Source organism: Linepithema humile, chromosome 6 (genome assembly GCF_040581485.1).
Source record: "Linepithema humile isolate Giens D197 chromosome 6, Lhum_UNIL_v1.0, whole genome shotgun sequence".
In the NCBI taxonomy this organism is placed as follows: domain Eukaryota; kingdom Metazoa; phylum Arthropoda; class Insecta; order Hymenoptera; family Formicidae; genus Linepithema; species Linepithema humile.
The window spans coordinates 22,428,413-22,443,794 of NC_090133.1; the positions used below are offsets into that span (position 1 = coordinate 22,428,413).

General features: G+C 31.7%; 2 protein-coding genes across 4 annotated transcripts; one reads left to right on the forward strand and one right to left on the reverse strand.

The window, feature by feature from the left end:
• Positions 1–250: 250 nt before the first annotated feature.
• mRpL37 (mitochondrial ribosomal protein L37) lies at positions 251–2,198 on the forward strand. Its single transcript, XM_012366227.2, has 7 exons — positions 251–399; positions 529–714; positions 815–1,036; positions 1,097–1,216; positions 1,309–1,415; positions 1,497–1,679; positions 1,752–2,198. Exons 2-7 carry the CDS (start codon positions 539–541, stop codon positions 2,171–2,173), a joined length of 1,230 nt encoding a protein of 409 aa, XP_012221650.1. The 5' UTR covers positions 251–399; positions 529–538; the 3' UTR covers positions 2,174–2,198.
• Positions 2,153–3,960, reverse strand: LOC105671783 (cyclin-dependent kinase 20). 3 transcript variants are annotated; one of them, XM_012366230.2, is made up of 6 exons: positions 3,814–3,960; positions 3,407–3,593; positions 3,120–3,308; positions 2,791–3,027; positions 2,493–2,720; positions 2,153–2,439 (listed from the first exon to the last, which is right to left on the reverse strand). In XM_012366230.2, exons 2-6 carry the CDS (start codon positions 3,590–3,592, stop codon positions 2,284–2,286), a joined length of 996 nt encoding a protein of 331 aa, XP_012221653.1. In that variant the 5' UTR covers position 3,593; positions 3,814–3,960; the 3' UTR covers positions 2,153–2,283. The 3 variants fall into 3 exon arrangements, with proteins under 3 accessions (XP_012221653.1, XP_012221651.1, XP_012221652.1); XM_012366228.2 differs by having other exon boundaries at positions 3,756–3,899; XM_012366229.2 differs by lacking the exon at positions 3,814–3,960 and having other exon boundaries at positions 3,407–3,806.
• Positions 3,961–15,382: the final 11,422 nt, after the last annotated feature.

The following is a 15,382-nucleotide window of genomic DNA, read 5'->3' on the forward strand; positions in this document are numbered from 1 at the left end:
AATTTAAATATATTTTGGTTTGCAAATATATAACAAGTATTTTTTATTAATAAAATTAATATTAAAAGCTCTTATGTCAAAAACTATATTTTAAATATTACATAAGTCAGAAAAAATAATCTTAATTTACGTAATTATTATTCACGTAATTAATAAGGTAATTAACATAAATCTTAAAGTATTATATGTCGCGCGTTTCCAAGTATAATACATATGCAATGATATTACACAGAATACATTATAAAAATCAGAGAAAGCATGCGTTACCGAGGCAGTGCAATTTCTGTATTATCGATATGGCTTAGGATTGTTGTGCATTGAAGAATAAGAGCTTACATTTTGTGAAAATACTGTGAATTTGAAATATTACTGAATTTAATTTTATTGTTTTTCATTGGTGTAAGTTACAATATGTTAAATAACATCTCGTTTGGTTTTCAATATTATTTAATATTAAAGAAAAGCTTTTCCAATAAAAATCATAACCTTTAAGTTATTTTTCCATTTATACTAATCTATTTATTTTAGATTAAATATAATGAAGTTTACACAAATTTTATACAAGCAACACATAGGTAGGCAGATTAAAAAATTATGGTATATAAAGCGGGAACGCAAAATAGGTGATAGTATGGTAGAACAGCATTTATCAACATTGGGGATTCAGGTGAAAGATCCCTTGGAAATAATCGTACCAAAAAAAGAATTACCAAGGTACGTTTCTTAAAAATTACACTCTTCACAGATTATATATTTTGTATTATGATTGCGTGTACTTTTAAAAATACTAATTATACATTATATTCTACTTCAGGTTAGAAATAAACTTTTTGAAACCAAAAATAGTTTTTGATGAAACACATCCTGATTGGAAAGCTCGAGCGTGTTTGATATTTAAGGACCATAATGTTCTGCAACAAGGAGTTCAGCAAGCGCAAATATTAACAAACACTGTGTGCTTGTCACAGAGCTTTTCAAATTATATCCAAGATCCACTTCCACATCTGCCGGAATATATAGATGATGTAGTAAAAAGGTATATAAAATTCAAAGTTTTTATTTTAATCGTGTATTATATATTTTATGATATTTTTAGAGCATTTTATACCTCAAATATATTTGATGCTTCTCAAGAATTATTGCAAAAGAGAAAAGATCCTAAAAGACCTGCATGGGTGTTTCCCAGAGATTATGGCATAACCGAATGTAGAAAAATGTTAGTAAGTTGCGAATTGAGTGACATTTAATGAAAGAAACGTTTTTATAAACTTATATATTTATTTTCTAACCATATGGATTATTTTTTAGGCGAAACTTGTCCAGGAAATTCTTACAAATCTGCGAGTCCTTATCTGGTCTAGATATTGCACAGAAACGATACGTATTGTATGATGGGATTACACAGTTAAATTTGGGTAACTTTACTAGATATTTGAAGTATTAGACATCTTATTATATACTCAATTGTTCAAGTGTTATATAAAACTGTCTTTTAGAAAAAGAATCAAATCTGATCCAGTTCATCTTAAGATCAGATGTGATGGTCATGTCAGCAAGTCCTCTAAAGCCAGTAGAAAATTCTAATAGCAATAGGAAGATGGAACTCCCAAACATCCATCCAATGCATTATACTATTAGCTTAAACGAAACAAATTTCTACACTACTGAAGACATATATCGTAAGTTTGACGCTTATAATATGCATATTGCTTTTATAATATCACAAATATGTTTTAATGATTATATTGTAGCTGTTACAACAACATCGCCGTGGATAAACGCTCACACCATTTTTGTGCACTATGATCCTGTGGAAGTGAAAAACCTGACAGGATTATCCGTGACAGAAGATCAAATTATCAGTCGCAGTATGATAAAATCATACACCATAGCAGCGTCTTGCGCACGGCAGAGGTTCGGCTCGTCGGTGAAGAAACTGCCAGAACCGATAACTGTGCAGTGTATTCAATTAGATGGGAAGAATTACCACTTCTTCGTATTTCAACTCAATTCGTTAGATGCCAATGACGCCAGTGTGAAAAATTTCTGGTATACTCTACCATCGTCAATGCTTTACAAGAAAGCTCAATATGATAATGGCAGACCTGTAGTTGAGGATTACAATCCGGAAGTGTTTAGAAAAATACTAGCATTTTATAGAAATGGAAATTAAATAAAATTGTTTATAGATCTTCTAATCTTCTGTACATACAATATTTTACATTTATGTATATATATATATATACATATATAAACAAACGCATACGTCACTCACAAGTATCATTACATAATGTTTAAAAGATTTTCGAACAGCGTGCTTGGTTGCACATTTGGATTGATTTCTTTCGGCTTCACGCGAAGACGATGATCTTGCGGTGGTTTTAGTAGATTCTTCATCGATGGATAGGGTTTGGTGTAAAAATACGTGTGACATAATGCCTGCAATGATAATTCATTACATTCACATATGCATATGTATTTATATGTATTACCTGTTCAGCTGTGAGGCGGTTGGACGAATTGTAAATCAAGATCTGCCTGACTAGATCAACAGCTTCCGGTTGTGCATCTTGAATGATACTCTCCCATGTTGTAGCTTTGTGATAAGGAAATGTGATTTTATTGTAGTCTGGTAATGAACTTAATTCGGGCCACGATTCGGATGTGGGTGAACCCAAATATTTCAAAACTATGGCCAATTGTTCGATATCAGTTTCACCCTGTAATTATACATATAGCTTTGATACATAATTTAATTATTTTATTTTAGCAAAAAAAAAAAATATTTACTGGAAACAATGGAGAGGTGTTCAGCATTTCACCGAATATGCAACCGATCGACCATATATCTATTGCAGACGTATAATATCGTGCTCCATAGAGTAATTCTGGTGCTCGATACCATCTTGTGGCAACCTGATGCGAATAGGGCTTTGTACCATCCTGCCACATCAATCGGCTTAAGCCAAAATCCGCAATTTTCAAGATTCCCTTATCACTGATCAACAAGTTTGCAGGTTTTAAATCCTAAAATACGATTCCAAACAATTTCAACAATTTAAAAGTGAATACATGCATCTAAATTTTATTGGAATAGAAGAATAGCAGTATTTGAATACCCTGTGTATTATATTCTTGCTATGTATATATGCTATACCCTCCAGCAACATTTTCATGTATGTTTTAATTTGCGTCAGCGTCAAGGATATATCAGTATCCCTCAATATTTCCCACAAACCTGTTGGCATATATTCAAACACCATCATGAAGTCTAAACCGTTTGGAAAAGCATCTAGCAACTCTATGACCTACGAACAAACTGCAATATAGATATACATTTCTTTAAATTAATATACAAAATTAAATTTCTGCGATTTAGATTCAAATTTAAAAAAGGAGTGCACACATAAGGATGCTTGAGCTGCTGTAAACTTTTCACTTCACGTATAATGGACACAGGCAGACCATCCTCAGTCCTTTTAATCAGGATTTTCTTTACTGCCACTTCCTGATCTCTGGATTTATCATGTGCTTTCAGGACCAAACCTTGCGCTCCTTCGCCAATCTGCCCATTGATGATGTATTTTTCCATGCTGTTTATTTATTTAAAAAATTTACACTACATTATAAATAGCGATAAATTATTGCTATCATTTTTATTATTAATTATGCAGTTCATTCATTCAATAAATTATGAAATTAACTGAAAAAAATTTGATACATTCGCGAAAAAATGCAAAAGATCATTCGCTAACCAAATTTTATACAAAAATCTTCTAGTTTACAAGCTTGCTTTACAGTTTCCATGGTTACCAATGTAGTATACTGCATTATCATACAATCCTCCATTATCGGCGCATGTTCAAACTCTGTCAAAGATGTCATGTATGTCGTATCAGAGAGAAGCCTGAGAGCGGTCATCACCCCGATTTAGCTGCAACCACAATTCAAGACGCCTCTATGTGCACAAAACGTGCACATTGAACTACTGAGCCATGTACACGATACTTTCCAGTGGGTAACATGCTATGTGCACAATGTTTGGTTCTGTTCCATTCTATGTGCACAAAGTGTCGGTAACACAGAGCTAGTAGGGTAACATTGATGTATATAAAATAAATTTTCAATAAAAAAACATGCACATGTCATTATTTATTTTTATGTTAAAGCTTAATTTACAATAAGTTCTTTTTAACATAAATATACGTGACAATTTTGTTAATAAAAATTGCATCCAAGAATCGCGACATATAAGTTTTTTTAATTTTTGTAAATTCTATTTTTATATTTTGCCCTTACTTTACAATTTTTACGTAACAAGATTATAACTTTTAGATACATAGCACGTTTTGTGCACATAGAGGCGTCTTGAATTGTGGTTGCAGCTAAATCGGGGGGATGATCGCTCTCAGGCTTCTCTCTGCTGGTACGATCATTTTCTTTCTTTCAATGGAAAGAAAATTTAAAGAATGTTGTGAAATAAAATACATTGTTTGTCGAGAAAAGATTTTAATAAAACCAAATACAATATAATAATAGTATACAATAAGTAATATTAAATTCAGAAAACATATACAATGAAAAAGAAATATATACAACAATGCTGCATACAGATGCAATAATGTGATATACATATATATATGTAATACAATATACAATTATATAATAATATAATATACAATATAATATACAATATATTAATACAATATTTTGTACAAATGAGAAACAGATTTTTACAAGTTTACAATATTTAAGAGAAATGTTCCAGTGGCAATATATTTAAGAATTAATTATTATTAAAAATGTGATGTTTTCTATGTGAAAATAATATTTTTAATATTATATAATAAAAATTAAAATATTTACTTCGCGGAAATTTAAAACCAAAATTTGCATTTATTAAACGACGATATTAAATATTTGCAAAAATAATTGGATACGTAAATTTACCACAGTTTCCGGACATTATATTTATGAATATTAAAAAATTATTTTGTTCATATATTTTCGGAGATTGAGACATATCCAGCCATTGGGACATTTAGCTTATTACAATTTTTCTTAATATATTATCCTGTATTCCATCGAAATAATATACAAGATAATACAAAATGAAAATAATATGCCAATATGTCAATAATATGTCAATAAAATCATTTAAACGTTCAAAAGTTTTATGTATAATGCAAAATACTTTAGTTAAAAAGAGCTGAACAATACGATTTTTTATTTATAATCAAAAGTATCTCTTATAATTCAAAAAGTAGTAATATTTTATTAGTGAAATTTATTAATCTAAACATTTAAACGTCTAAACGTTCAAACTTTTTCATAATTTACGCAAGAAACATCTTTCGTTTTTCGAAAGAGAATCTTGCTGTTTGCCCACCCGAAGTTTTATCATTATTTTTGTCATCAATAAACTACAAACTAACTGCCAAAGCAGAAGTTCCAAAGTTTATCGACAGCAAAGAATTAAAAAAAAAAATACAATATAGAAGTGATAAGAAGTTTTAAAATCCTACCTACCTACCCACAAACTTTATCTAGTAGAAAATCCTACCTAATTAGAAATTCTATACCTAAGAGTTCGTACAAAAAATTTTCCGCAGGATGCTTTAGCGCAAAGCTCGACTCAGTTACCGCCATTTGTATCTGAATTTCGGGAAGGAGTTTTTCGCAGGATGCTTTAGCGCAGAGCTCGGCTCAGTTACCGCCATTTGCATCTGAAATTCGGGAGGGAGTTTTTCGCAGGATGCTTTAGCGCAGAGCTTGGCTTAGTTACCGCCATTTGCATCTGAATTTCGGAAGGAAATTTTCCGCAGGATGCTTTAGCGCAGAGCTCGGCTCAATTACCGCCATTTGCATCTGAATTTTGGGAGGGAGTTTTCCGCAGGATGCTTTAGCGCAGAGCTTGGCTCAGTTACCGCTATTTGCATCCAAAATCTGAGAGCTACTACCTTGGTGTTTCTCAAAAGACGCTAGCGCAGAGCTCAGCTCAGTTTCCGCTAGTTGCGTCCGAAATTTTTGTTGATAGTCGATCATTATTCAATGATCGATCGTATCAACGTTGTTTCGAGATCTGTGCTCGACCATCATCGACGGGACCACGAATTTCGAATTTCCGCGCTCAACCATGGGATCAACACTAGAACTACCGACGATTAACATATACCAATTTTTATTTCTTTTTTCTTTCTTTTTAAAAGGTGATAAAGAGAAAAAGTACATTAATCAATTTAATTATTTAACACAATGCAACACAAGTCACAGAAAAAAATCTCAAAAAATACAATATAAATTTAAATAATTATTCTAAAATGAATAAACCGGTCATTTTGACCGCTTTGATAGTTCTAGTGTTCTAATGTTAAGCCATAGGACCACGGATGCATGGGTAAGCTAGGAAAGATTGCGAAGAAATTGACGTATAGCAAGAATAAATATATATTTTAAAATTGTAAATAAATTGTTAATAAAAAATGCACTCTTTCTTTATTAGATCAATTATTTCAAATATACCATAATTCATTAATATATTTACGTTTGTGTAAAAGAATTTTCTTTTTTATTTTTAATTTAAATTTGTGATACATTTGTGGTACATATGTATTTAAAAATTTTCTTACTTTTGCTTTTCAACGCCAATTTATAATATTTAATCCTGGAAAGATATAAAAAAATAAACCACTTACCGTAGGGAAGGAAGAAATAAAAGTACACATTTACACACAGAAAAAGAATTTTGCTATCGCAATAAAATAATCGTTGCTATTGCATGTTAAATATGTTAGCGATAAAATTTCGCTATTGTAACTATTTTTACAGATTATTCAATATGCAACAAATCTGGTTTGTTCAAAAAATCGACAAATTTTGAGATGAGAAAACAAGTTAAAATTCGCTGTTACAACAAAATAATTAATTTTTAATAAATTTATTTTACTATTGCAATGAATTGTCGCCATTAATACAAACTTTGATAATAAGATAAAAATAAATTTCTTATTATATATTAGCAATATAATTTGTGCAGATTTAAAAACTAATTTCGGTAAATAAAATTATTATCTATAACAAATCTCTTTGCTGTTCAAATAATAATCAACTGTAAGAAATTTTGCTATGATAGCTTATATAAAATTTACTGCGGCAGCAAATACTTTTTTTCTATGTATTAACAAGTTTTATCTTTTATTTTATGTATAATCTTTTTTTTAAATATTTTTTTTCTTCTATTTTTTCTTATATAAAAAAAATATAAATAAATATATAAACATATATAAATATATAAACACAAGTACATTATTCAGAATAAAAATATATTAGGTTATTTAAAAAATTTGTAATAATTTTTATAATAAAATTGAAAACTATTTTTATATGTTTAGAGTCATCTTTGTTCAGTAATATATGCACCATTGTTTTCGACAACTTTTGGCCATCTTTAACAACTTGTGCATACATTATTAAATAAAGATATATAAACATATAAAAATTGTTTTCAATTCTGTCATCAAAAAATTCTACAAACTCTCTGAATAATTCAATATATTTTGTTCTGATCTGTCAATCATGAAATACATTTAGGAAATATTCCAGGATTAAATATTCATCAACGCATCTAAGTCCTAGCCTATCCATTTTAAGATAATGAATCGAAGAAATAGTGTACCTTTTATAATTTTATTCAAAGTATTCTGGTGTATGATTATATTTTTAATATTATATGATTAATATTTAATATATATGGATTCAAAGGGCTATTAGGCTGATGAAAGTTGCTTCAACTTCGGGCTCAATCAAAATCAAAATTAGAAACACTTTGCTTTTTTTTAATGTATTAGTAACACATAATTAAATTTAATATAAATTAACTAAAAAAATAAGTACTTCGTTCTTTTAAAAACAAATGCACGTACAACTCAAAATACTTTTAAAAAATACGAGAGAATAAAATTTTGATATAACTACTATAAAGCAATAAAAATTATACGACCTGCAAAGTGTCTCGCGTTTATATATTTTTACACCATTATTTGATCCATTATCTTAATAATAAAAGACAAATTAAACTAACTCACCGATCGATGCGCAGCAGCGGAGTTGTCGTTCTGTTGATCTGCATAGTTGATCTGTAAAATACGAAATAAATCAAAATTATAGCAGCGTTCACAATATGAAATATTTGTGAAATCATAAAAAATATTGAGTACATCGAACTTTTAATTCGTTTTCTAAGCAAATATGTAATAAAAGAATTATTAAAAAAGTTTAATTATTTAAATAAAAAGTAAAAAAATATGCGAATAAATTCTAATAATGATAAATATTAACTAATGTGAATTTTTTGTCTTTCAAATATTTTAATGTACAATATTTTCAACAAATAAATAAATTATTGCTTACCGTAAAGTTGCTCCGCCGGCGCCCGATGCTCCTCCTGAGCCTCTTCCTCCCCTCAGTGGTTCATCGAAGCACTCACATTGAATCTCACGCGTTCGCGGCGCATGCATTGCTCGCATGCGTACCTGAATACGAAAATCGCGCGATACTTAAAACGGCACTCCCGACATCACAGGCGAATCGAACCGAATTGTCCAAGCTGTGACGTTACGCGCGAATTCCGTCCGCGTTTCAGACGACCACATTTACCAATTGGGGCACGATTCTCTCAAAACAGAAGGCAAAGATAAGCTTGAAGAAGATGAGGTGATTAGTCATCCAATCAACCGACTAGATACAAGACATCTGAAAAGCAATCGGTAGCGTTTGACTAACTCCGGTAGCCGTCCTCGACTACCTTTGACAGTCCGGCTATCTGTACAACTAGCGCGCTGCACGTAGAACCGAAGATTGCCCTGCCGTAGTGGAGATTTTATGATTGAAACCGACCTTTCCCTCCCCCGAGCCAAGCCTAAAGTCAAAAAAAATCGTGTCCCAATATTTGTCATACAGCAAAAATGCGTTCATCTATAGATTCGCTATAACTCTCGGCATTAACGGCACTCCAGACGCGCATTTTGTTATACTATACGACGGAACGAATATATTTTGTAGCACCGATTACGCGCACAAAGTTGATCTGTAAAATAAAAAAATAAATGCAGATTAGTGTTTGAAATAATTAATATTAATAAAATAATTACTGCGCACATTAAACTTTATATTCGTTTATTTATGCACACGTCTAAACAAAGAATTAAAATTTTTAAAAATATATTTTTTGAATAAAGAAAAAAGTTTAATTAGTTGAAATAATAATATGTAAAAAATTTCTAAAAATGGTGAATATTATTTTACTATTATAAATATTTTACTAAATATTTAAAGTATTTTAAATATTTTATATCCGCTACATTATATAATATTTTATATGCAATATTTTGCGAATAACAAATAAATGAATTATTGCTTACCGTAAAGTTGCTCCGCCGGCGCCCGATGCTTTTCCTGAGCCTCCTCCTCCTCTCAGTGGTCCTTCGAAGCACTCACATTGAATCTCACGCGTTCGCGGCGCATGCATTGCTCGCATGCGTACCTGAATACGAAAATCGCGCGATACTTAAAACGGCACTCCCGACATCACAGGCGAATCGAACCGAATTGTCCAAGCTGTGACGTTACGCGCGAATTCCGTCCGCGTTTCAGACGACCACATTTACCAATTGGGGCACGATTCTCTCAAAACAGAAGGCAAAGATAAGCTCGAAGAAGATGAGGTGATTAGTCATCCAATCAACGGACTAGATACAAGGCATCTGAAAAGCAATCGGTAGCGTTTGACTAACTCCGGTAGCCGTCCTCGACTACCTTCGACAGTCCGGCTATCTGTACAACTAGCGCGCTGTACGTAGAACCGAAGATTGCCCTGCCGTAGTGGAGATTTTATGATTGAAAGCGACCTTTCCCTCCCCCGAGCCAAGCCTAAAGTCAAAAAAATCGTGTCCCAATATTTGTCATACAGCAAAAATGCGTTCATCTATAGATTCGCTATAACTCTCGGCATTAACGGCACTCCCGACGCGCATTTTGTTATACTATACGACGGAACGAATATATTTTGTAGCACCGATTACGCGCACAAAGTTGATCTGTAAAATAAAAAAATAAATGCAGATTAGTGTTTGAAATAATTAATATTTATAAAATAATTACTGCGCACATTAAACTTTATATTCGTTTATTTATGCACACGTCTAAACAAAGAATTAAATTTTTAAATTTAAATTTAACTCAAATTTACTTGAAATAAATTAAGGAATATAATTGTATTATTCACTTAAGCTTCTGAAGCTTTATTACATCATATTGTGATCATTCTGTGTGTAATACGGATACATAGTTTTATCTTTTATTTTAATCAAAATAGCTCTTTGATTGAAACAATACTGTTGTTTTAAATCAGCCCCTGCACTATTATTTAAAAAAAATAACTTTTTAACGATAAATTACTTACCACAAGTTGTTTTGCCGTCGCCTGATGCCTCCTAGTCCTCCTCCTCCTCTCAATTGTCCATCGATGGCTGCTCCTTTTTGGAGCACTCATTCGCGAAAACACGGTTAATTACAAACGCGCGATCTTTGTCATGATGACAAAGGTAAACTCGAACAACGCGATCGTGCTAGGCTACAATTCGATATATAGCAGAAGCAACAGCAGAGAAGAGAAATTGAAAATTGCGTAATTAACTTTTCGCTTTATCCGTCGCGACTATGTTACATGTAAACTACTTTTCGTGCTTTTCGCACATGAGAATTAATACAAATTAGTAATTAGTTGTAAGGAATAATCTTTAATATGTGTCTTCATTTGAAAAGTAATACGGTAAGGAGAGCGATACAAAAAGACTCATTGCCGTCTGCTCTGGTTCAGTGTCCTTGGGCAAATGATAATAAGGTTATAACGCGTTAAGAGTACGCCGCGATGTAAATCGCAAGAAACAAAACTCTCCTTGACGACACGCGCTAAAGCATTTTGATGCTAGCTCGCGATGTCGGGGATCGTTTTTGTTTTTCGTGATCTACGGCACGGCGTATGTTGTCTTGCGCGCTATCACCTTATTCACATTCTTATTCGAATACGTCACAGAGCAAGCAAAAACTTTTCTTTAATATTCTCCTTGCCGTATTATTCCTCACAATCACAACAGATATTAGATTATTTCCTACAAATAATTGTCGATTTATATTACATCTCATGTACGGGAAGCGCGAAAAACTTGCGAAAGTGGTTTAGGCATAGCATAGCTGCGACGAGTAGTAAGCAAAATCGACTGCGCAATTTTCGATTTCTCTTTGCTGTCGTTGCCTGTTGTGAGAATCAAATAAATCATAGTTTCATACAATCGCGTATTTTTCGAATTTTCCTTTATTATGATATGACAAAGAAAAGCGCGATCGCATGAAACTATGATCCGTTTCATTCTCACAGCAGGCAACAACGATAGAAAGATATCAAAAGTTGCGCAGTCAATTTTGCTACCATTCGTCTTGGCTGATATACCTAAATTATTTTTACAAAATTTCCGTGATTTCCGAAGATGAGAAATAGTATGAATCGGCAACTTTTGTTTGTAGAAAATAATCTTTTAATATCAATTGCAATTACGATTTGAAAAACAATATGATAAGGAGAACGATACAGAGTTATTTCCGCTGCCGTGTGCTTCGCGCGAATGCCGTCGTGCGAATGTGAGCAAATTATTACACGCAAGGACAATAAGTACGCAAGACAACAGCGCGCGCACGCGTCTTAGATCACGAAAAATAATCTTCGACGCTAGTGCCGAAATTACTCACATGTAGTGTTAGGGTTTTGTTTTTGAATTTTGTTTTTTGCGTGTTATTATCTTACCAGAGCAGCAAAAGTTTCTTCGTATCGTACTTTTCACCATATTAATTCTCAAATAGCGATCGCGATACATATTAGAAAATTATTTTCTACAGTAAAATCCCGATTTATATTAATTCACGCACACGAAAAACATGGAAAGTAGTTTAGGTATAGCATAGTCGCGACGGGTTAAGCGAAAAATTAATTACGCTGTTTTCAATTTCGTTTCTATGCCATTGCTCTGCTATGTGTCAAATAGTAGCCTCATGCGCGATCGTGTTTTTCGAGTTTTCCTTTGTCGTTATAACAAAGTGTCGCGCGTTCATAATTAACCGTGTTTTCGCGAGTGAGTGTGGCATAAAAGAGCAGCCATCGATGGATAGTGAGGAGGAGGAAGCCCAGGGGGTATCATGCGACGACGTAGCAACTATAAAGGTATTGTATAATATATAATTTATTATTTATTTATTATCTATTTGAAGAATACTTATCTTAATGATTATGCAGTACTTTTTTCACATGTAATATAACTAACTATATGTATAATATAATATGTACCAAATGTATATTTTAGACTATTTAAAAAGGATTAGAATTTTCAGTAAAATATCTATACTATTTAATATTTATAAATGGCAAATATTTTTTACATGTTTAAAATTTTTAATTATTGCTTTAATTTAAACATTATTTTGTATTTTATAGATCAACGTAGACTACAACTCCACTGTACATCGTGTACCGGTGAGTAAAAATCAAATTATTCTTGTTTTATTAAAGTATTGTTATATTAAAGTAACGGATTTATGAAAATTATGTTAATGAATGTAGATATGTTTAGGAAGTAAAAAGAATTCAAAATTAAAAGTATTAAAAAATATTAAGTAAATACAATATTTCATAGATCTGTTGCTTTAAGATGGATAATCAACGATAAATTAATTGATATTTCACTTTAGAATTCATGCAATTATTTGTCGCTTTATTATATGTATAATGAAGATATACATAAGCTTATAAAACAATCTTTTTTGCTACTTTCATTATTTCGTTATTTTATCATATCATAAAATGTTAACTACAAGATATAAGATTGACTGAAAATTTTAAAATACACACAGAAAGAAAAAAGAGAAAACATAGAAAATGCTTTTTATAAAGTTTTAAGTGAAATATAAAGTTTTTAGTTAAATTTTTCTTTATGGTGTTTTCATACGTTAAATAGAGCTATACTAAGTATACTCTACAAGTCTAAGAAAGAAGGGTTTGTGGATTTATTTATGAAATATTCAGAATGTGCCGATAACGCGTGCGAGAGAGAAAGCGTGGTAGTGAGAGAGAGAGCTCGTAGACTACAGAGCGTATGTAAACAACCCCACCAAACTTCCCCGCGCTGTGAGTAAACAAAATTCCAACGTGCTCTATGTCCTCTCTCTCTCACTACCACGCTTTCTCTCTCGCACGCGTTATCGGCACATTCTTTTCCCCTACTCCTAAATTACCCATCGACACGACCTTATTCAAATGAATCCTTGCTCCTGGACTGTTACTATTCGCACGGCGACACTTGAGTGAGGCAAACCGTTCGCGTATCGGTGCGTTATCTCTCCCAACTACCCCCAATTCCTATTACTTCTCACAGTTTTTTCATTTTCCTCCCCCTTTTCTATCGTTACCTGTTGCGTACACGGCAACGTGTCGAACGCATATTCCGTGCGATGAGCGATATTCACGTTTAACTTTTGTCCTAATATAACAAAATACGCGTCGGGAGTGTCGGTTAAAATATCGTATGATTATTATAATATCGTTCCGCCGTAATTTCCCAGTAATATAAAACGCGGAGTGCCGTTTAAAGTGCCGTGCGATTTTTGTATCAACGTCGCGATCGCGTGTGAATACTTTAGAGACCACTGAGAGGAGGAGGAGGCTCAGGAGGAGCATCGGGCACCGGCGGAGCAACTTTACGGTAAATAATAAATCATTCATTTGTTGAAAATATTGTAAATACTCATTATTTTGAATGCAACTATAATCTTGATTTATTTTCGTATTTTATAGATCAACTATGCTGATCAACAGAACGACAACTCTGCTGCTGCGCATCATGTACCGGTGAGTAAAGATCAAATTATCTTTGTTTTAATCAAAGTGAAAGTATCGCGAAAGTTTTCCTATAATTAAACTAAAATTATTTTATGTAATAATAATCAAATTTTGTTCAATTAACATCTGTTTAATGTGTAATTTCGTATCGGCAGAGTGTTACTTGGTAAATACAAAAAAGACGTACTGACAAGAATGTTATTAATAGCTCTTTTTTGTTGTTAACAATCATATATATTATACATCCTTGGTTCTCGAATGATCACAAAGAATTTTTAATCGCGTTAGACGTTAGAAAAAAAATTTGCAAATTTCTTTGTAATTATATTGCAGTTAAAATTGATACGAACGCTATAATTCTTTATAATTACATTTTATCTCAAAGTACGTACATAGTTTTTATAATATGTTGGACTGAATATCGTTCAGTATAATTAATCGAGATTGCTAGAATTGTAATTTTGTAATTTATTGTTCTAAAATTTTTGTATTTTTTTATTTGCTGAATTTTTGTATGAACTTTCACGATTGTGCTAGTTTTGTATCTTTCTATACAAGGCAAATTTCTTATTCAACGAACACTTTTAGTTTATGTGATCATCGGAGATTTATTTACGGCATTTTGTAAAAATAAAATTAAAAAAACGATTTGTGGGAAAATATGCGCATGAAAAATCAATAGTTCGATAATTTTATATACGATTGTAGTAATCAGTAACGTGGAATTTTAGAGACGCGCTGATAAAAGTCTCTCAACAATTCACGTAAAATCTTGTACAGCGACTCATTCATTGCATTATTTTGTGCTGTGACTTCGATTTAAAGTATTTCATTGTATAAAAATCAACTTATCTACTTATAGCAGTTATCACTATACAAAAGTTTATAGTTTGCAAAATATGTTAGATTATTGATTGGAAAAGAATAATTGAACGTGTCTCGTTGCTACGCTTTTTGCACTCATATCGAGGAAACTCCGCAATAATTTTGTATTTCATTCAATTTGTAATCACAGTATCCACGGAAAAGAATAATTAATTGTATACATGTATTATTGATAGATATTTGGCTGGCAGTCCCTACATTTATGAATAAACGTTAATCTTACATAAATTAAATATTTATTGTCCAATCCAAACTTTTAATCTCAGAAATATATAATTAGATTTGTTTAGATTTATGCATTATGTATTAAGACAAACTTTACAGAAAAATTTTTCTTATTACATAATGCACAAATCTAAACAAATCTAGTTAATATATTTCTGAGATTAAAAGTTTGGATTAAACAATATAAATATTTAATTTATGTAAGATTAACGTTTATACATTTATTATTTATTGATAAATATTTGGCTGGCAGTCTCTGTACATTTATGAATAAACGTTAAAACGTGAAAACACCATAAAGAAATTTAACTTAAAATTTTATAAAAAGCA